Below are 23,500 nucleotides of genomic sequence, written 5' to 3'. Positions count from 1 at the left end.
TAAATGAAGTGTGTTTAACAATGTGAGAAACATGAATTCAGAAGGTGTACGGTTGTATTTTTCTGTTTAAGGTAAATAGGTGTAAGAATATTTCCTTTGTTGACATTTTGTGAGTTTATGTTGTTTATTTATTAGACTAAAAAAGCTAAGAGAGCTTGTGTAACGTAGCGAACTCGCCGCTCGCACACACCTCCCAGCTGGAACTACCTGAGCTGTACTGTCGGAATATCGCCTCCGGAGGCGCAAGTGGTATTACAGCACAGGACGGGCCGCGGCTAGCAGGTCAGCTAATTTCAGTTGATATCTTTGCAACACAACACATGACGTCATAACTGTTACTTCTCCACATTCTGTTGATAAGGTTAGTTCAATTGTTTTTATGTTTTAAGCTAAAATTCTAGCCGAATATTACATATTGCCCCTTTAAGCAATCTTAACTTTAGAGAACATAAACTTAGAGATCATTCACCTGTCAAATGATTCTGATCAGCTGTCTCTCATCTAAGCAAAGATTTAGAAACTTTTGGTGACTGGAAAAAGTTCAGCATTTTGAATAAATGCTAAACAGATTTCATTTAAACGCGGGGTATGCTGGGGTATGATGTAGAGCGAACGACCACACAGCAAGTAATGTAGCTAACGTTAGCTAGGTTGTGTGTTAGCTTAGCTAGGTTGTGGGTTACCAAACTGTCCCTACAGTTGCTGCTGCGAAGCTAACATCCAGAGAGGACGAGACGGTTTCCCAGAGCCAGCACAGCAGCTCCAGACAGCGACGCTCACAACTCTCCTGCTGCTATAGCTAACATCACAACAGCAGCAGATCTTGGCAAACTAGGTGGACAAGTCATTTAACGTCACCTGACGCACAAATCATGGCTGGAATAGTGTTGTGTGGCCCAGTCCGAGCCACTTTGTTTATTTCCCATTCACAGAGCCAGGGCTGAGTACGAACACCAGAGGTTTTTCAGCGCTCACACTGAACGGACAGCTAGCGGACCGAGAGGAGATATTCACTGAATCTGACAAACAGACTGTATTAGATTAGAATCGCATAATCCACCTTTAATGAAATTAAGTTCTGAGTAAATTCTATAAAGACATAAATTAATGAAAGACAAACATGCAAAGTAGAGCAAGAGGAATGCAAAACTTATTATCATTATTTTTTTAAATTTTAGATTGAAAACGTTTGAAGGAAGATAAAAAAGGAACGTATTTCTGCAGATATATCAATTCGTACTACAAGGTTGAGAACGATAGGTGTTTTCTTCTGTCTAGAATTTTAAAACTCCTACACTCCTGTGGTCAGTCAACACTGGTGTCATTTATTTTGTGTAACAGACCTCTTCTAAGGACTGTGTGGACATGTGTAGACTCTGCTAGAGTCTGAAAACAAACGGGGCAGGACAACTAGGCCTGATCGCGATTATCTGAGCTGACCGCGTCATTTTGCACAATCGTTAGATTCCACAATCAAGGGAATTTGAAGTACATGAAATAAATGCACTAAATGATAAATGCCATATATCCATCATGTTTTCCCACAATGAATTCCATTGTTTAAGGAATCACTGGCAATCTTTTAATTACATCATCTTCTTGTGCCCTCTTCTTCTGCAATGGTTTAATGGCACCTGACTGGAGAATTAGTGCCCCCAACTGTTTATCTTGATGTACTCAACTTCTAATATTTGCATAATGGTTGTGGATTGAACCACACATTCACTCGCATTTTCTTTAGCCACTTTTCTGTAAATTCAGTTAAACGTTGTGCTACATGTGGATGGAAACCTGGCTAATGTTAGAAATATTGCAACAAACAGAATGCGAATTAGGTGTGTTTCCATCAGCTGGGTTGACGCAAATAAAGTCTACTTGAGCACAAGGCTCCAATGTCAGGGAAAAAAACATGGACAAAAAGAGCTTGGCTGTCTTGACCTTACTGCTATTGGGCACGTTTTTTTTTGTTTCAGCTCATATGAGACCATATTTCTTGCTTTCTGAAGCAAGATGATGACAGAGAGGTGCCAAAAACGTGTCTTTTTATTTATAGTGGAGAGTCTCTCCTACAAGTGTAGCAGTGCGATTGACAGCTCTGGGGAAAGTTACGCTGGAGATCATTTACAGTGTTTTGCAGCTTCTTTTCAGCATGTTTAAACCCAGTTTAGAATTGTTGTGCAATGTAATCAGACCAAACAGCTAATCATGTAATATTCGCAACATCATTATTTATTTGACAAAAGCGTTTCCATAGCCTATTTGTTGCATAAATTCTTTATCGACAAAAGGAAACAAAACCTCAAGTGAATGTAAAACCTTTTTAGTGAAATTGTAGAAGTTTTGTCGAATTTTGTCGCTTCCATCCAGCTTTTCTAATCAGATACATTTGCATAAAGATGCTTCGATGGAAACATGGCTTGGTGCATATTAACAATTGAAAATAAAATCAAGCGTCCTTCTACATTAACTGTTTTGAACCACTTTTTATGTTACATTAGGTAGGCAGCCTACACAACAGCTGTAGAACAAACTATTTAAAATAAATCTATGGGCAGCAATTATCTGTATGACAATTAATCGTCAACTAAAATTTCATGATTGTGACAGCCCTAGGGACAACTTTCATTTTTCTCATTCTTAAAGCCCCCCTCCACTCAAATGTTTTTTTCTTATTGTTCCTTCACTTGGCTGTTTGACCTTCACTGTGCAGAATGTCTGTAGACGTCAGTTTTCACATTCATGTTCTGAAGGGGGAAAGTTTGGAAGCCAGTCGTGGTCCAATATGCCACTTACACAAGTGTGATGTGGAAACTTGAAACCTCCAGTGCAGAGAGACTGAGAATGGACGTTTCAGTGAAGTAGAAGACAGCAGTTAAACTTTTGAAATGAACAATATTTGCATATTCATAGATTCTGGATTTTTCAATGAAAGAGAAAAAGTAGATATCATTTTAGGAATTTTTAACAAGGTAATTAAACTTTTTTGTGTTATCATTCAAAGCAGAGTATTTTTTCTTAAAACATGTCTGGGAGGGATCTTTAAGTATGGGTAGTTTTTCATGGTTTAGCAGACTAAAGGTCATGTTTTCTAATGTCATGTATATAAATGCAACCTTCAAATTTCACTGCATACCACCTCGCTTCCATTTCCCTGTCACTCATTACTAAAGCAAAATTGCCATTAACATGTGTCATTTATTAATGACCACTTACCACAGACAGAGTACTGGTCATTGGGCCGCCATTCGGACTGAATGTGCCACCATCTTGGTTCAACATAGCAGCTCCATCTTGTCTGCCAGGCATATCCATGCCCTGCAGCTGGTAGGGGTGGTGTGGAGCTGAGCTGGAGGGGGTGTCCAGAAGGTGGTACGGTCCAGAGGGGGAATCGTGGGGGAGGTGGGGGGGCACCATGTGGTCTGGCAGGGTGGGGGGAATAATGGGTGGGATGTTGAAGTCCTCATCGCCCAACCCACCCACTGAATATGACTAAAGAGAGACAGAGGGAAAGACAAGATTGGAGAAAATACAATAAAAGACGCCCATAAAACTCTAAACTCTAAACTGTATTTTTAATCTTATCACATTGTTGTTTTCCTTACTGACTCTTCACTGATGTGGGACAAAGTCAACAGCAGAGTGACAACTTGGAGAAAATCAATAAGAATTACATAGGGCACTATAAGAGACCGAAGTGTCATGAAACATTACTGTCAGATATAATAGATGGAAGAGATGGAAAAACTGCCCATCACCATTACCCCGGAATGCTGAATCCAGTCTGAACTGCAGCTCTGTGTTGTGTCATGTAGTCATTCTTCCTTAGCCAGGGCTCCTATCAAAGACTAATTATCACTAATGATATTCCCAGAAAAAAACAAAACAACAAAACAAACAGTAGCAGTACCGTATATGATAGTATAGTATAGTATATGATAATGAATTATTCTGAGAGCAAAGACAAATGAGAAGGAGACATGAAGAGGGAAATGGAGTGAGAGAATCATGCAAGAGAAGAGTGAGAGACACGAGGGTGAAGAGAGAGAGAGGCAGTGTTAGAGAAGCCCTCTCATACTAATCTGACAAAGGAGATCTTTTATAGAGACTGACAGCCTTTTCTGCTTGGCTAGCCACACCAGTCTCTCCCTCTCGTACTCTTTTGCTCTTCATCTCTCACCATCCATCTCCTTCCATCCCTCTTTTGCTCTGTCGCTCTTCTAATCTCATCCTTGATTTCTCTTTCATCTCTCTCGCACTCTTTTCTCAAACCTACATGCAGCGTTGAGTTATGAGTTGCATGACTTGTGAGCTGAGTGATGAGTTAGGGGTCAAGTTACGTGATGTATATGCTCACTATGTAATTAACAGCCACTGTGGTAAACCACAGTTTGAGTCGATAGTTTCACCACTCATAATGCGCAGACACCTGACAGGAGCAAACTGATTATTTTTCCCTCTATGAATCACAATCATAAAGAACTTTGTAATATATTAAAGAGACAGTTCAGTCATTTAGTATTGGGATCTGACACCCATTAGGACATGTAACTTTGGCCTCTAATTTAAGGAATGTACCCTGCATTATCACTGTTGTCCGCACCCTGGTTCTAATTTTTTGGTGCAATTAGAACCAGGTTTTTGCAATTTATTCATAGTGCTACACAGCTTCCACATACTGTATACATACTGTAGTGAATTTCAACTGTCATCATCAGGGTTACAGGACCACAGACTATTACATCATATGGATGCTTCTGATGTAGTCGATGTCTGTAAAGTTCTCTGCAAAGCGCTCTCCTCAGCCCTGACCACCTCCAGTCATCTGGGCGAGTGGGTTTGGAATTTGAATCAGTCCCAAACATGTATGAATCTTACAAGCTACTGAATACTAACTGTGAAATTTTATCAATACTGAAATCTTAATGTTGAAATTTAAGTACCACTGAATTTATAGCACTGGAATATTTGACTTTAAAAAACATCTGAATTTATGTGGTCTGAATTCCCCTCTTTGAAATTTTAAATAGTCAATTCCAAGTTTTGCAATTTCATTATTTCCAGTACATATATTTTTTAGAGTTCACAAATTCAAGTACCCAATATTCAAAAACGATATTAAAATTGCTCCAATTCAAGAAGCTTCACGTTAAGTAAAAAAAATCTGGTTGCTCAAATTTGCTTGGTCAGATTGAGATCCTAAAATTCAAGATGTGTCATTCAGACTGAATATCACACCAAGGATAATAGTGGTGCATTCGATCCAAAGAGCGGCCCAATCACCAGTGATTTTGCTTCAGTAATGAGTGACAGGGAAATGGAAGCAAGGTGGTATAAGCAATTGAGCCTGGATGGAATCCATCAGGTGCTTTTAAGATTCAAATCTTTATGGCCATTATTTGCTTCCATACATTTACACCTATGTTTATGTGGTGCTATCCAACTATTGCCTGATCACTAAAGGCTATGACTAAATATCAAAATATTACTGTATCATATATGACCTAAAGTCAGGTATAAATGAAATGTTTCTTTGTCACCCACCAAGTTCTCTAGTGCTGTTCTGCAATCCAGAATCAAGTAATTCGGTTTCTTTGTAGAGCCATCCATCAAGTCAGCCAGTTTCAAAACGTTAACCCTTGTGGTTGACCAGTTTCTCCTACTACATGTGATTTTGGGCCTGGGCGTCTTGTGCTGTGCATCCAACATCATACTTACTACACCGTGTTTATCAGGCCCTGACAAACCAACAAGTCCATCAGTCAGTTTCATGGTCTTAGACACAGTCTCCTGTTGGAGCTCAGAGCTCTGCATAAATTACACTGCTTGTCTGTTGTCTGTCTGCCACTCTCTCTCTCCCTCCATCCCTTGTCTACTCTCTTTATCATTTCTTCAAGTTCTGCATAAATTACTCCTCTCTCTCTCTCTCTCTCTCTCTGCTCTTCCATTCATGTCAGTACAATAGCCTGTTCCCTGTGCACTGGCAGATTCTAGAAAGACTAATGTAGTCAGGATTAAGTCCTTTCACACATGTTGTGTTCACATTACACATTTCTCACAACTCAATTTTTCATGACTATTTCATACAATATGAAAAAGCACATATGTCTGTTGGACATGAATAATGTGTGACCATCAACATCAGTTTCTATCATCAGAATGGTGATTAAATGTCTCTAGAATGGGTACATAACTAATATGTGACGGTATCTAATAGTCATTAGATTAGATTGGAATTGTCTAAAATTTAAATGTATTTCTGTCATAATTGAATTATTAACTTGTAATGAGGATAGCTGGTATATTTAAATGTTCTGGACAAATTCATATGATGTTTTACCTGCATCTGCTGTTTTGTGTATAGGTAATTTGAGAAATCTGGGCCAGTTGCTGTATGCTCTTCCATCTGTGTATGTTATATTGTGTTACTGCACATTAGTACATAGTATCCATATACAGTAGTTGTGGATCTGAGGATTTAAATACCTTGTAGAGTAATGTCTGTCTACTTAAAAACTGCAGCTGCAATGATGATGTAAATCCTCCCCCTCTCTCTGTCAGTATGGTCCCTCTTCTAGGAAATGGACATTTTAAATAGATTGTAGATGCTGATTAGCCTAAGAGACAGACATATATGAATAATTATAAAATTAGTCTTTGAGGACTGCTACACACACTTGCACAGAAGGTACAGTATGTGTTTGATGAATGCCTGATTGACATATCTCACTTTCCATTTTCATCGCTGTTCTCTGCGATCAAATAATAATGTCTGATAGAAAGTGTGCGTGTGTTTGAGAGAGACAGAGACAGAGATAGACAGTGGGCAGCACATGTTTTTATGCATGAAAGTGCAGGAGAGAATATATATACACTCTGTAACTTTTTTTTGTCAGAATAATAATGTGAAAAATGTGTATGTGTGTGTGTGAGTGTATATGTATGCAAGTGTGGGTAAGAGTTGGGAGATTCCCTTCAACCATTTTGGTGGTCCCTTTTATCACCCACTCACACAGTTGATATTTAATCCACTGACATGGCAGAATTTTCCTAACTGCGTTAGACAGATCAATCCACACACCAGTGTGGGGTAAAGATAAATGTGGTGCGTTGCCAATGTTGCAGAGTGTTTACTAGGAATAATTTGAAATACTTAAATAAAATGTAAGCGAGAGAAGCCCTTAGTGAAGTACAAGTTTATGTTTGGCTTCTGTGAGTGTGGTGTATGTGAAAGGGAGACAAAATCTTGGGTCATGGTCAAAGCTTCTAATAATAAACAACGAACCTCTTTCACATGATACAAGGATCTATTTTTAAGGAGGTATATGTGCATTGTTATGCCTCGTACTAGTAAAACAGCATTATTATGAGATGAACAGAGATTTTTTGATCAACTGCACCCATTTGGTATTTTGGTCTTCAGATTTTCCGTGGACTTGAGTGTTCCAAAGTGTGAAGAGAGCTGTGTATGCATGTGTTTGAGGCACAGGACATATTTCATGTGAATGATAACTATGATTTGTGCTTGGGTTTCCTCTGCTCAGACCAGGCAAAGCACAGTCGGGTTCTGTAAAAAGTTCATGGCGTAACCACGAAATCACACAAGATGATGACCCTTTGCAAAAGCTTACAAAGCTTTTTAGATGCTCATGGAATGGTCATGGAAGTGGTTTGTAACTCACAAACAAACTCGCTCACAGACTACACAGCAGGCTACAGATACTCCACAAGGGGGAAAGTATTTATACATACGGACTCAAACACTAGAGGCATAACAAGTTGCCACTCATTGTGAAGGTAAACTCCAAAAAAACCTCCTGGCCCTGGCCGCTGCCATTTAAAACTCAAAAGTGGTCCCACAGCGCGACCTAGAGAAGTTGAGACAGGTTCAACTTTATACAAATGTCCTCTGAAGGGCGGGAGAGACAACCGGGAGACAACCAATCAAGCTAGTTTTGATTTACTCAGGAAGCTGAAACACTAGGGGTGTCCCAATCAAGTTTTCTTTACCCTGATCCCAATCAGAGTCCTTTTAATATTAAGTATCTCCAATACCGATTCTGATCCCATATGTAGGAGCTCAGTCAATTACTGTAAGCTACTGAGATGTTCAACCCAGGAGTGACCTGCTCGACACGCTCTGCTCTAGTCTGATGTGATTGTACTACCATTTGCTGTGTGTTAAAATCTCCAGGCTGTTCTTCAAAGGCAGAATAACAATCCCATGTTTTTATTGTTTCTGCTGTAAAGATGAATACAGTCCATTTTTCAGTTTCCTTTGATAAACCAAACACACAACTTACAGCATGACAAAAAAAAACCTTAACGCCCCAGCGGTCAAAACCCCTTTGCTCTTCCGGGGTCAAACACCTGGCGACAACAGTGACCCTGCTACCTGTATACCTGAGCCCCAGAGACCAGCACAGCGACACTGAATGTACACACAGTGAATAACAATTCAATTATGGTTATTCTAACAACATATTTGGCTCCTACACCATACTCATATTTACCTAAATGTTGATAAAATATGTATCTGACCCATTGAAATAACAGGTGTAGCCTTCTAAATTTGGCACACCTTATTTTTCACGAGCTACTTTATCCAAATACTGAAGGTCCTGATTCAAAACTATAAAGTTGATAAGCTTAAATTATTGATATAATATTCAGGAAAGTTTAGCTGGAAGAATGTGATTTCTGAAATTGACATGAAGCGATCCACTAGAGAGAAGGTGTATCACTCTGTTGGAGTTGTTGGGACTACAGAAACACTCAGTCCACTCACGGGTGTACAGCGGTAAGCGAGTGAGTGAGTGAGTTACAGAGTGATGCTTCTTTTACCTTTGACTGAGTATAGACAGCGGCTTGCAGAAAGCACACAAACTCGTCAACAGCCAAGTAATAAAGTAACTGATACAACATCATTGTATCACAATAAGCTTCAGAGGATATATACTGTATATATATACTCAAAACAGAAATACAATTCAGCTTGTGACTGAAACACCAATGTTAGCTACCATTAACCAACAGATATTTAACACCTAAGGTAATTATTCCAATATTCAGCATTTAAGACAGAAAATAATCAACCTTCATTATTTATTTTATTCTATTATTGCTTTTGGCCTCTGCATCCCTTGCCTTTTATTTTTCTTTGGACAAATAAAAGTTTGATAGGACTGCCTTCCTAGCCTCTTAGTAACCAAACAGGGGTCACATGATGACATTAAGAGCAAGTAGCAGTTATAAAAATAAAAAACTGCAGTTGTAACACTCATTGCAAGCACAAGTGTCAAAGTTACAGAAGCTTTTACTTTCGGCAGGTGGTGCAGGTCGGACTAGAACTGCACATCCTGTTCTGCAATTGGATGATACTGGCTGAACCTGGTTTTCGGTGCATTTAATCAATGTTCTTTTTTATACAAACAACATTGTTAAGAGTTGCCTCGGCAATGCTGTGTGTGTGTGTGTGTGTGTGTGTGTGTGTGTGTGTGTGTTGCATTCACCCAAGGCAGACGATGTGTGTCGGCCATGTGTGTGTCCCTCCTCCAGTGCTGTGAGGGTGGGTTGGGTGGCGTCACCTTGCTGAGAGGGTGAGGGGGCTGTGGCACACGAAACTGTGGGAAGAATCACAAAGACAAACAAAGGTTCAAATGGATGCAGAGGCCAGGAAAAGGTCAGAGGTCAAATGAAAAGGTCATGAAGAGGAGTAGAGAGAGAGAGAGAGAGAGAAATAATCACCTGCCCCTTGCCCCCCTCCCCACCCACTGCACCGGAGCCATATTGCAGAAGTTGCCCCCACTCTTCCTCCCATTCAATAGCAGCGAAGCTATGCTGCAGTTGTAGCCCAGCCTACTACTACAGTCCCCCCCCTGCTACCTCTGAGCTGGGAGACATCAGGGAGATGCTGACCACACCAACCATCACCCCTTGGAACAACCTTGACTCTGAAATAAACCAAAGTGGCAGGGAGGTAGTGCAACCCTGTCGGGCCTTAGGCCTGTACATAGTTAACAGTAGGTTCAGAGGGGATTCTCTAGGGAGATTCACATACTCCTCAGCTCTTGGGTCTAGTGTAGTAGACTATGCAATCACTGACATGGACCGCTCCACTATCAATGGACTAAATAAATGTGTTCATTAAACTCTCAGGTCAAATGAGTGATACAAAAAGGGAACCCAGCAAGATGTATAAATTAAACCCTACTCACAGATGGGCCCAAGACGGTGGAGACAAATTCATCATGGCCTTGAACTCACCTGATCTGATGAATGACATATCAGTATATAACCAAAATCAATATGTCCTTACCAGAGATGGTGTAAAAAAGGCTATTAATTATATCAATATGATATTTCATAAGGATGCTATTAAAGTTAACCTTAAAAAACAAAAACAGAAGCCTATTAAAAAGCAAAACGCCGACAAATGGTTTGATCAAGAATGCAAGACCATCAGAAAAGACTTGAGAAAAATAGCAAATGAAAAACATTGCCAACCAAACAACCCAGCCTTACGCATCAGGTACAATGACATTTTAAACAAATATAAATGTACAATTAGGAACAAAAAACAAAATTATACCCACAAGAAACTTGAAGATATTGAAAACGCCATTAATCAAAATCAATTCTGAGATATGTGGAACAACTTCAACAACAACAACAACAAGCACTACCCATCCAAAATGGTAACATCTGGAGAGCACATTTTAAAACTCTGTACAAAGACATACCAATAAAGCTAATTAATTCAGATCAATGTATTATAAAAGAAAACCTCCAAACATTAGAAGAAACAATTAAAGACAACCAAAAACCCCTTGATTTCCTAATTACTTGGGAAGACTAGTCAGACAAAGTCTCTCCAGCCAAAAAAAGCTTGTGGTCCAGAGGCATTAAAAATGAAATGCTCAAATGCAGCACCCCAGAGATGTGCAGTCAGGATGTTTTCCTGACATCTGGTGCAAAGTGCTCATTTCCTCCATTCATATGAGTGGGGAAAAATCTGACCCTGGTAACTACTGTGGCATCTGTGTCCGCAGTTGTTTAGGTAAACTATTCTGTAGTATTTTAAATAAAAGAATACTAGATTTCCTTGAAGAGCACTCCATCTTGAGTAAAAATCAAATTGGCTACCTCCCAAAACACTGCACCACCGACCATGCGTACACCCTTTAATTAACAAACATCTATACCAAACAAAAAATGGTAAGATATTTGCTTGTTTTATTGACTTCAAGAAAGCTTTTGTATCTATTTGGCATGAAGGGCTCTATTACAGACTTTTACATTGTGGTATAGGGGGCAAGATGTATGATCTGGTTAAATCAATGTATTTGGAAAATAGATGTGCTGTAAAAATTGGAGACAAACAAACTCCTTCTCCCAGAGAGGAGGTGTTCATCAGGGCTGCAACTTGAGCCCAACTTTTGTATATAAATGAACTGTACAGTTGGATCAGCGTGCTGCTCCTGGCCTCTCCCTCCTAGATAGAGAGGTGAAGTCTCTGGACATAGTAGAAAAGTACTGTCAGAACTGGGCCCTGGCAGTAAATATGAAGAAAACTAATGTCATGATTTCTCAAAAATGCCCCAGATGCCAGGAGAACAAATACCAGTTTACCATTAATAATCATATCACTGAACATAGTATGAGTTATACCTACAGTACATTGGTATAACCATAACAGCATCAGGGAGTTTCAACATGGCAGTGAATGCACTATAAGAAAAACCTGAAGAGCGAAGAGAATTTTCAAATTCTAAAATTTGGCTTAAAATATTTGATAGTGTCATCCAGCCCATTGCACCATATGATAGTGAAGTTTAGGGTCCACTCAGTCATCACAGCTGTACCCGTTGGGACAAACATCCAACAGAATCGTCACATGCAGAATTCTGCAGATACATTTTACACGAACACAGAAAAACACCAACAAACGCATGTAGAGCAGAATTAGGCAGATACCCACTGACAATTAACATTCAAAAGAGAGCGCACAAATTTTTTAATCACCTTCAAGTACAGGCTCAGTGACCACAAACTGGCAATTGAAAAAGGAAGACACAAAAAATCATGGCAACCAAAAGAAAACAGAATATGTGCTCACTGTTTGACAGGTGAGGTTGAGACAGAGATGTACTTCCTCCTATAATGTACAACATTCAATGAAATAAGGAACGTTTACTTCAACAAGTTCAACTCTGTAATCTCAGATTTCAAAGAGCTAAATGACATCTCAACATTAAAAATACTCCGAGGAGAAGGAGACAGGGCATATCTTGCTGCCCAATATATATCAACATGCCACAACTTTAGGGACAGTGTATGACCTACACACACACACACACACTCTCTCTCATAAAAAAAATATGTTGCAGTGTTTAGTTTTCACTTTTTGTATTTGTATTTTAACTGCAAGTCTACAATGTATTATTATTATTATTATTATTATTATTATTATCCCAGCTTACTTGTCTATATATATATTTTAATATCAGAATTCTTCTGTTTATGTATGTTTTTATTTTACACATGCTTTGGCAATGTTAAGATCTGTTTCCCATGCCAATAAAGCCCAACTGAATTGAACTGAATTAAGAGAGAGAAAAAATAAATAAATTGCTTGTTCATTCCCTCCACAGCTGATCCCTGATAAGAGAAGGTTACATTGAGGGCTGTACAGCTGCAATGAAGGAAGAAAGACAAACATAAAAACATCATACACAGATAACAACACCGGCACAAACAGGCTAGTTAGGTTGAGTAGTTCATGCTGCTACCTCTGAAGGAGGTCAAAGAAGCAGTCAAAGCTGCAAGAGCAAGTTCCGTCCCTGGCACTAACAGAGTACCCTATAAGGTCTACAAGCAGTGCCCAAGGCTCCTAGTGGAAGATCTTAAAGGCAGACAGGAAAGGTCGCTGCTCAGTGGAGGCACGCAGAGGGTGTGATACCGAAAGAACAGGATTCAAGCAGCGTCGACTAGTTTCGTATCATCTCGCTGCTCAGCATCGAAGGGAAGATCTTTTTCAAGATTGTGTCCCAACGTCGAACTGAGTTTCTCTTGAAGAATGCATACATAGACACCTCAGTACAGAAGTGAGGAGTCCCAGGAATAACTGGATGCTAGAGCACAAAGGTGACCCAGCTGATCCAGGAGGCAAGGGAAAGCAGAGGAGACCTTGCAGCACTCTGGCTAGACCTAACCAACGTCTATGGTAATCCATCCCGAACAAACTCGTTGAAACAGCACTGACAAGACACCACGTTCCAGAGATGATCCAAGACCTCATTCTGAACAATTACAGCAACTTCAGGTTGAGAATCTCCTCCTGGCATCATCTCAAGAAGGGCATAATCACTGACTGCTGCACAATCTCGGTATCACTTCTCTTTGGCCATGAACATGATCAAGTCAGCGGAGGTGGAATGTAGAGGCCCCATGTCTAGATCTGGTACTCAGCAGCCCCCCATATAAGCATTCATGGACGACCTAACGGTGACGGCAACATCCGTTTCTGGGTGCAGATGGCTCCTTCAGGGGCTGGAACGGCTTATCTCATGGGCAAGGATGAGTTTTAAACCAGTCAAGTCCAGGAAGGGAAGAGTGGTTGACCAGTTCCGCTTTACGCTGGGAGGGACCCAGATTCCAAGGGTGACAGAAAAATCTGTCAAGAGCCTGAGCAACACCTTCGACAGATCCCTGAAGGACACAGCTGCACTTCAACAAACCAGGAGGGACTTGACAACCTGGCTCACTGAGATTGACAAATCGGGGCTTCCAGGAAAATTCAAAGCCTCAATGTACCAACCTGGAGTCCTGCCAAGGCTACTCTGGCCCCTCATAAACTACGAGGTGCCAGTGACAACAGTGGAAGCACTAGAGAAGACTAGGGCTGGGACAATTCATCGATGTAATTGTCGTCATTGATTACGGAAACACGTCGATTTGCATATCATGCTGACGACAGTGCAGAGACCAGAGGTGTAGGTGTGTGCGTATGGGGGGAAAAGAGAACTGAAGAGAAAAGCAAAGTGAGTAGATTAAAGTAGTCTGTGAGTAAACACTAAAATAAGGTGGTGAATTAAGTAGTTAACACAAAAACCTACTAGAAATAGGGTAATATATTAATTTATTCTTTCAAATATAATATTTTCAATAGACATTTTTGGTGCAGAATAATGTCCTGCAGTACATACTTTGTTTCTTGTTACATTTGTTTGTTTTTAAGAGAAAATGATGGAATAAAATATTTATGAGACAAGTTTTTGATATTTATTTTGGCTGAATTGTTATATTAATCAAATAATACAAAAAACATAATAATCGATAAATTAGTAATTAGATTAATGTATTAATTAATCAATAAAAAAAGAATCATTGGGTGCAGCCCTAGAGAAGAGTTTCTCTGGAGGTGGTTGGGGCTCCCTCGGTCCTTAAGCAGCAATGCCCTGTATGGGCATTCCACCAAGCTGCAGCTCCCCATCAGCAGCCTATCAGAGGAATTAAAAGTCACTCGAGCCAGGGAGGTTATGATGTACCGAGACTCCTCTGATGTTATAGTCGCTTCGGCAGAAATCCTTGTAAAGACAGGAAGGAAGTGGCAGGCACAGGAAGCTGTCGACAGAGCTCAGGCACAGTTGCGGCACCTTCATCAGAGCTGGGGAGAAGGCACAACATCAGCCTAGCTCCTCTGGAGGGCTTCTTGCCACCGCACGGGACTGGCAGTTCCAAGTCGACCTAGGAAGGTAGCTCAAGTTCTCAGAAAACATCACAACCACTCCACTCTGCCCAGACATGGTGTTAACATCGGAGTCTTGTTACAGAGTACTGGAACAATGGCTGGAGAGCCAACTGTGAGCCAGTCAAAGTTGGGTGCCGGGGCTTTGCTGGCCTTTCTGTACAGCAAACTCTCAAACTCCTTGGAATAAAAGGACTGCAGTGCAGAAGAGCCACCAAGAACATTCACGATGCTGTTAAAAAGGCCTCACGGTGACTGTGGATCCCTGGAACAGGGCGCCACTTGGACACAAGCCGGGGGGCTGATCACCCCCGGCTGGGCGAGGGTGTCTGATGATTAAAGACCTTGTTAACTTAAAGTTGTATGGAATTGTCAATGGGCCGTGTGTGGTTAAGGTACGTACAAGACTAATAATATCGTACAGTGTTTGCACCGCAAGGTAGAGGCTTATTCACTTCCGTCAGCCAATCCTTGGTTTTAAAAAGACAAACTTTCAGTCAGCACCTTTGTCACAGTGTGTGTTGCAGAAAGAATTTACAGTATTTAATGTCTTTACAGGAGAGTCACACTGTCTCTCTATTAAGGAAAAAGGATTTGTCACAGCAGACCAAAGTTAACTTAATACATGAACACACTGTATGATGTGGCTGAATGTGTGAAACCATGTTTTCAGGCTTTTAAACAACAAACTACACATATGCGTATAGTACAGATTAGATGACGAAGACACAGCGTGTTCAGACGGGGACAGGAGAGCCGTGAAGCGGGAGAGGAGCAAGTTTGTAGCAAGTTAATTTGTAAGTAACTTTATACATCATCCATTGTATTGATAAGTCCGCAAGTATTTGTTTTTGTGAAATTGGAAGTTATTTATTCTAATATTTTGAACAACAAGACTGTGATCTTACACTGTGTTGAAATAAATTTACAAAATGTTCAGTGTCCTTGCTGGTTGTTTCGACACATTCAGAATCATTACCACTTTTGTCGTTAGCAATAGGCGACTCGCTTCGTGCCCCTTGTAAAATTTAATATTTATTTTGTATTTCTCTGTAATGTAGCACAGTGTTAATAATGTTACTTATAACATTCTTTCTCAGTCCTGGAACTCAAACCATTTTCTGATTCCCCAAAAATATACATTTAAATAATTAAATTAATATAATAAACGTTCGACGACTAGTCGTCTAATGGCTTGAACTAATGACTACTAGTCGACTAGGAAAATCTTTAATTGGGGGCAGCCCTAGTACAGAGCCTTTCTAACTTTCAAAGTAGTGTTTCCCCTCTCTTTGTGTCTATCTCCCTGTTTCAGCCTTAATACAGTAACATCACACTGCTGCTCCATTAACAATTCAAAAAATGACAAGGATATGGGTCAGACTGGACTAAAATTGGTCACATTCATCCACAACCTCTGGCTTTGTGGGAGAAATGGTACTTCAATAATAAAGCCATAAATTGTTATTCCACACACCACTCCCCATCTTCTTATGGAACAACACTATGAATAAAACATCAAATCATAGATTCCTATACCACACAATATTCTCTATAGTGGACTCTATGAATAATGTATCTCTAGTGGAGTTTCTTATTAATATGGGCTTTGCTTGGTTGTGAGGTAATTCTGTACTAACAAAAACACATCTTACTCTCTAGAGGCTTCACTAGGCCTCTGGAAACTACATAGTGAATGCAGTTACACCCAAAGCCATATAAAAACAGTGTTTGCTGCATAGTGCTGTTCAGGGGCTGTTGCTTAGTAATCTAAAAACAGCTGATCTTTAATACGTTGGTCATCACACTGAGGTGACGTAACAGGACAGCTGTACATACACCATCAACTACACTTAAACCTAGATCTGATTTTATGCAAGGAACGCAATGTTCTCTAGTGAAAATTTCCATCCATCTTTCCATTCTCTACACTTCTTATCCTGTTTAGCATCTCAAAGGGCTGGAGCCTTAATCAACACTAATTTGGGACACTCTGGACAGTTTCAAGGAAATGTATTAAATAAAAATGATCAGTCAATTACTATACATTTTTCATTCAATCGAAATGCAAGCTAGGGCTGCGAATAATGATTTGATCATAGATTAATATACAGATTTGTTTTCCTTCATCATTTTGTCTGTGCAATGCAGCCACACTTTCCCAGAGCTGACAGTAATTTCTTCACATTTCTTTAGTCCAACCAACAGTCCAAACCTCAAAGATATTCAGTTTACTATCACATAAAACAAAGAAAAGCAGCACATCCTCACATTTTAGAAGCTATTTTTTTTGTTTTGCTTGAAAAAACATCAACCTGTCTCTTAGACCCCATTCCAACTAGGCTGCTTAAAGAAGTTTTACCCTTAGTTAGCACTTCTTTACTGGATATGATCAATCTGTCTTTATTAAGAGGCTATGTACCACAATCCTTTAAAGTAAATGTAATTAAACCGCTTCTTAAAAAGCCCACTCTTGATCCAGGGGTTTTAGCCAACTATAGACCTACAGTATATCTAACCTTCCCTTTCTCTCTAAGATCCTTGAGAAAGCAGTCGCCAATCCGTTGTGTGACTTTCTAAATAACAATAGTTTATTTGAGGATTTTCAGTCAGGATTTAGAGTGCATGATAGCATAAAGACAGCAGTGGTGAAAATTACAAATGACCTTTCAATTGCATCAGACAATGGATTTGTGTCTGTACTTGTCTTGTTAGATCTTAGTGCTGCGTTCGACACCATTGATCATCACATCCTATTACAGAGACTGGAACATGTAATTGGCATTAAAGGAGCCGCACTAAGCTGGTTTAAATCCTATCTATCAGATTGATCTCAGTTTGTACATGTTATCGCTGAGTCCTCTGTGCACGCCCAAGTTAGTCATGGAGTTCCACAAGGTTCTGTGCTTGGACCGATTCTTTTCACCTTATATATGCTTCCTCTAGGCAACATTATTAGGAAACACTCCATAAACTTTCATTGTTATGCGGATGATACCCAATTATATCTATCGATCAAGCCAGATGAAACTAACCAGTTAGCGAAACTTCAAGCATGCCTTAAGGACATAAAGACCTGGATGACCTGCAATTTTCTAATGTTAAACTCTGACAAAACTGAAGTTATTGTTCTTGGCCCCAAACACCTCCGAGACACATTATCTAAAGATATAGTTACTCTAGATGGCATTGCACTGGCTTACAGCACCACCGTAAGGAACCTCGGAGCTATCTTTGATCAGGATTTATCCTTTAACTCCCACATGAAACAAACTTCAAGGACTGCCTTCTTTCACCTACGCAGTGTTGCAAAAATCAGGCACATCCTGTCTCAAAATGATGCCGAAAAACTAGTGCATGCATTTGTTACTTCTAGGTTGGACTATTGCAATTCCTTATTATCAGGCTGCCCAAATAAGTCTCTTAAGAGTCTCCAGTTGATCCAGAATGCTGCGGCATGTGTACTGACAAGAACTAGGAAAAGAGATCATATTTCTCCAACATTAGCTGCTCTGCACTGACTCCCTGTAAAATCCAGAATAGAATTTAAAATCCTTCTCCTCACCTACAAAGCTCTTAATGATCAGGCAGCATCGTATCTTAAAGATCTCATAATACCTTATTACCCGACTAGAACACTGCGCTCCCAGGATGCAGGGTTACTTGTGGTTGCTAGAGTCTCCAAAAGTAGAATGGGAGCCAGAGCCTTCAGTTATCAAGCTCCTCTCCTGTGGAATCAGGTCCCAGTTTGGGTTTGGGAGGCAGACACCATCTCCACATTTAAGAGTAGGCTTAAGACTTTCCTCTTTGAGCCATCCCTTAGTTATGCTGCTATAGGCCTAGACTGCCGGGAGACTTCCCATGATGGACCTCTTTTCTCTCTCCTTCACCCCCTCTCCATCCTATCATCTCCCTCTGTATGCATTTTTATCACATTACTGCATGTTACTCGACATCTTCTCTCTCCCATTGTTCTGTGCCTTCTCATTTCTCTCCTCTCTCCTGTCGATTTCAGCAGGTATTTCTGCCTCCGGAGCTTCAGAGACAGGATCTGTGCTTGTGGGGCAGCAAGTGGCTGCCCCCGTGTTCCTGCTCGACAACTGCTACTACAGTTATTGGCTCTGTTACTAATACTGACGTTATTTTTCCTATAGCTGTCATTCCTATATTCATTAATTTATTAATATTAACACTACAATTACATTTCTACTATTTAAAAAATTCTAGGTGGTATTTGCATTGTGCCATAATTTAGAGTCAATCAACAAAAACTAAACGTGTAAGAGAAAAGAATATCATTTGGCCCTTGATTATTGCCAAGTCTTTAAAGGTAAATAATAGTTAATTTTTTGCAAACATCATGAATTAAGGAACTACTTTTGTTGGGATTTGTTGAGTCTCTGTAAATAATATTATAAAGAGTACGGTCTAGAGGAAAAGTGCAATGAGATAACTTCTGTTATGAATTGGCGCTATATAAATAAAATTGAATTGAACTGAAAAGCCAGAATTGCATTTACTAAGTAAGTCCTCTGGCAAACCACACATACTGCTCAATAATCCTACGCAGTACTGAAGTACTTCTCTATTTGTATAAGACAAGAGAAAGCATAGAGAGAGAAAATCATTGTAATGCTTTATGTGCCTCAGGTTGAGTGCAGTAAGTGATATTGATTTGTGGAATAGGATGGGAGGAAAAGTTGATTTGATGCAACTGGAAACAACTGTGAAAACTGAAATAGCTAAAGGTGAGCTCAAAGACACAGTGTGGCATGATAAAATGATCTTAAAGAAAGCATCAACAAAAATAAAATAGTATCATTAATGCACTACAATGTAAATAAAATTGCTGGCAATCAATACTCAATTGTGAATTTTGTGCACACCTGCCATATATCTGTTGTGTTATGGCACATACTGCAGTGTTTCCCACACAGACTTTACTTGGGCGGGCCGCCCAGGTATAATTGGCGACCCATTTAGCATTTTTTTTTTATCCGTCCGAGAGAACGACGCCATCTGCGATCGATTACCTAGTGGACGATCTCCCCTCGCTCTACCTCCTTCCATGCGGTCTACTGACAATCGCACTCACTCTGCAGAGAAACACAGAGAGAGAGACATTCTCTGGTATTACGTTAGAAGACGTAGACACAGTGGATATTTTCCAAGCACGGACCAGGACAACAGTAATCATGTCGACAGGCAACGTCATTAACAACAAGCCTCCTCCACGCGCGGCTCACCTGCTGCTGTGAAAATGGAATCGCGAGAGAGAGAAACAGAAAGGGGCGGAGCAGGTGTGTGTAGAGAACAGAAAAAGATAACTGAAGGGAAAAGCAAGGTGAGCAGATTAAAGTAGCTCTGATTAAACATTAAAATAAGGTGGAGAATTACAGGTACCCTGTCATTCTGTGGAAAACACTGTACTGTATGTGTTTATGTTGTTTATTTGTTTAAGAGATGGTGTCACATTTACACTTAGAAACTAGGAAATGTCAGAGAAACAATTTCAAAAGGCACTCACTCTGTTTATATTTCTCTCTCTCTCACACACACACACACACACACACACACACACACACACACACACACACACAAAACACTAACCTGATTGGTTGAGGCAAAGTCAAGGCCTGCGTCTGGCATACTCAGGAACATGGTGTCCACATCCAGCTGGAGATAACAAAAAGCAAGAGCAACAATGTCAACAAACTATAATCAAACACAGCAAACACAGAACAGCCAGCAAGGAGATAATAAGTAGAGATGGAGGTAACAGATTACTGGGCAGCAGCTAGTATGAACGATTAGTCCATTATCTGTTTGCCATCTCCTTCAGACATTGACAATACCAGTGTGATATTGCTTTTATACAACAGTTCTACAAACGCCATTTATTAGTTAACAGCAATAAGCGACAACAGATTATGATTTGTTTGTTTATTTAATCCTTTATTTGGCTTCGCCAACACAAATAGCTCTGAAACTGAACCGGGACTGGATTGTTGCCAAGCAACACATAAAAATTTTCCCGCACTAGCTTGCTACTTTGTGTAGGTCTACGAGTTACCGCAGGCCAGCTACTATGTATCTATGTACATTTATCTGTATGTTTCTATTTATTGTGCAATAAGAGTCTGTTGACAGTCGCTGTGGTGGCGTGTGTGATTCCGATGCGTTAAGAGCTTCATCAGACAGTTCGTGCTCCATCGTTTCCTGCTGTCCATGGATGGTCTCCAGTTACTAACATTTTAGCAAGCTTTCAGACCTGCAAGACAAACAAGTTTTGTCTGCAAGTTTTTGTTTATATTTTTTATGTTACCGCGACTTATTATAGGCTATAAACCACAATTCCACACAGGCCGTGTGTGTCCCTGCGTCTTTGCACATCCTTGGGTAACATCTGTGACAGCTTTAGTCCCAGGGGGGCACTGCTGTTACCCTCCTCCGTCCCTTCTGACGACCATTCATTTGTGGATATTTATTTAACCGCTGTTAATGTAATTAATGGTTATTAGAATGCCTGCAAAGCAGAGTGATACATGTATAGTTAAAAGTACCAGTGCTGTTGTACTGTATATCAGCACTCATGGAATTCCTCTTGTCCAATCAAATTACTTGTTCGGAACTAACTGTTATATAATATATATAATATAGTACACAATGAATCCTATTAGTATGCACTGTAGACTTTTACTTCCTTATTTCCCTCTCTTATCTCCCCTCCAGTTCCTCCTGTGGGGCCCTTTCTCTTCTCCTTCCTCCATAGATTTGTTTTTGTCCTACAGCAGTGAAGAACAACGGTTTGAATGTCATAGGTAACCACTAGACAGCTGCTTATATCACCATAACACATGTTCACTTTAAGTGACTACAGTAAAAGCAGCCTCAGTGTGTATGTTGCGTATGTGTGTAAGCAGTATGTTGTCTCCTTCTGATATGATGAAGGTTACGTTTTGTCCACTGTTACATTACATACCGCCAGGAAACACATTTTAGTCAATCATTCATTTTTAAATAGTTCTTTCAAAATAAAACTTTGAACCACACTCCTTTTGTATATTACTCTCTGGCACCAATATCTCTTTTTGACAAAATATTTATGTGAGCATTAAATAAAGGAGACTGGGCACAATCCTTTTTAACACAACAACTTAGTGCGATGTGTTTTTAGCTTTGCTAAAGTCAAAGCATTACTGTACTTGAACTACAAAAGTGAGCTCATCATAACAACCAAGCTCCAGTCAAAAGAGTTGTCTCCTCTTTGACGGTGTGACTCAGGGAGAACACTAGTGTTAGAGTTTAACAGGGAAACATCCCATCCAGATTGGACTGACCAGATGACAAGATTATTTTCATAATCAATTAGTCTGTCAATAAAATGATATATATAGATAATTGCTTGTTTTATTCAACCAACAGCCCAAAACGATATTCATTTTACTATCATATATGACAAAGAAGAGCATTAAATTCTCAGAATTGATAGGGTGAAAGTATTGAATATGTAGTATTTTTGCTTGAAAGATAACTAAAACAATTAATTGATTATCAAAATAGTTTCTGGTTACTTTTCTGTCGATCAACTAATTGATTAATCGACTATTTGCAGCTCTTGATGTGTTCCACATCTTGAATCTGAAGTGGAGTGCTTCAGTATGTACTGCTGACTGCAGCACAGTTCAGATAAAGTTCACACAGACCTGGGGTTCATGCAGATTGCTGTCTCTTTTCTAGACTACCACTGGTTTGAAAACACCTTTCATAGCAGGACCTCGTTTCCCAAAAAATCCATCTTACGCTTAAGAGGTGATTCCCAAAAGCATTGTAACTGAAGACACTCTTGTAATGATGATGGTAGATTAACGAGTACCTCCTACACACTCGCAGGAGGCTGAGAGCAACTTCAGAAGCTCCACAACCTGCAGGAGCAACTGTTTTATTGTTTTTGTTCATTTTTAAGTCTATACTTTTATCACAATCGCCATTGTTCTTTGTTAAGTAACTTTTGATGTATAATGAGTAATTAGAAAATAAGAAAATAAAACTAAACTAACACACACACACAAAAAAATTCCACAATTGATTTGCAGAATTTCTGTCGTCCTCGTCCTCCTCTCCCTCGTCTCACCTAATATATTAATCTCTTCTGGCTAAAATGCCACTTTCCTGATGGGATATTTTCAAGTTCCAAGCTACAGCATGTTTACTGTACATACGGCTTCGTTTTATACTGAACAATGTTCAACAACAAATCTTTGTGTTGTTTACAACACTTACACTTTGTGAGGTATGTATTTTTAATATATAGCACTACTTACAGGAAGTTAAAAATGCAAAGTTACTTTAAAGTGTATTCAGCATCATCTTCAGCACCACAGACAGCTGACATTAAGGAGCTCTTAATGGCTAATGCAGGAACTCACTCTGAAGTGGGGCTTTGGGAGACGTGGAGAAATTTAAGAGCATTCATAGCAACACTCACAAAACGGTCTTAACTAAGATCGATCGTTATTGGGAAATGGGGCTTTTAGCAAAAAGTCACCATAAAAACAGTCAGCTTCAGAGCTACGACTAACCGTTATTTTCTTACAGATGTAAGAGAATGTCTTCAAATTGCTTATTTTGTTTGGCAAAGGGTCAAAGAACCAAAAGTATTCTATTTAAAAAGACAGGAGAAGTCCTCACATTTTTAAAGCTGTAACCAGCAAATGTTTGGTATTTTGACTTGATAAATATTCATTAATTATT

At 39.7% G+C, this 23,500-nt stretch overlaps 1 protein-coding gene across 2 annotated transcripts in view; it reads right to left on the bottom strand.

The window, feature by feature from the left end:
* Positions 1–23,500, bottom strand: part of tox (thymocyte selection-associated high mobility group box) — a 59,705-nt gene that overhangs the window by 19,359 nt on the left and 16,846 nt on the right. The window contains exons 1-4 of one of the 2 annotated variants that reach the window (XM_044219334.1): positions 20,357–20,407; positions 19,780–19,842; positions 9,510–9,620; positions 3,214–3,489 (exon numbers count right to left, since the gene is read on the bottom strand). In XM_044219334.1, coding sequence (XP_044075269.1) covers positions 3,214–3,489; positions 9,510–9,536 — 303 coding nt within the window. In that variant the 5' untranslated portion in view covers positions 9,537–9,620; positions 19,780–19,842; positions 20,357–20,407. Of the gene's footprint in view, positions 1–3,213; positions 3,490–9,509; positions 9,621–19,779; positions 19,843–20,356; positions 20,423–23,500 lie in introns of those variants that run through there. The other variant, XM_044219333.1, reaches the window with a different exon arrangement.

The sequence above is a fragment of the Siniperca chuatsi genome, linkage group LG13 (genome assembly GCF_020085105.1).
Source record: "Siniperca chuatsi isolate FFG_IHB_CAS linkage group LG13, ASM2008510v1, whole genome shotgun sequence".
Classification (NCBI taxonomy): Eukaryota; Metazoa; Chordata; class Actinopteri; order Centrarchiformes; family Sinipercidae; genus Siniperca; species Siniperca chuatsi.
The sequence above is the reverse complement of the archived record's forward strand: the minus strand, read 5'-3'. Positions and strand labels throughout refer to the sequence as shown.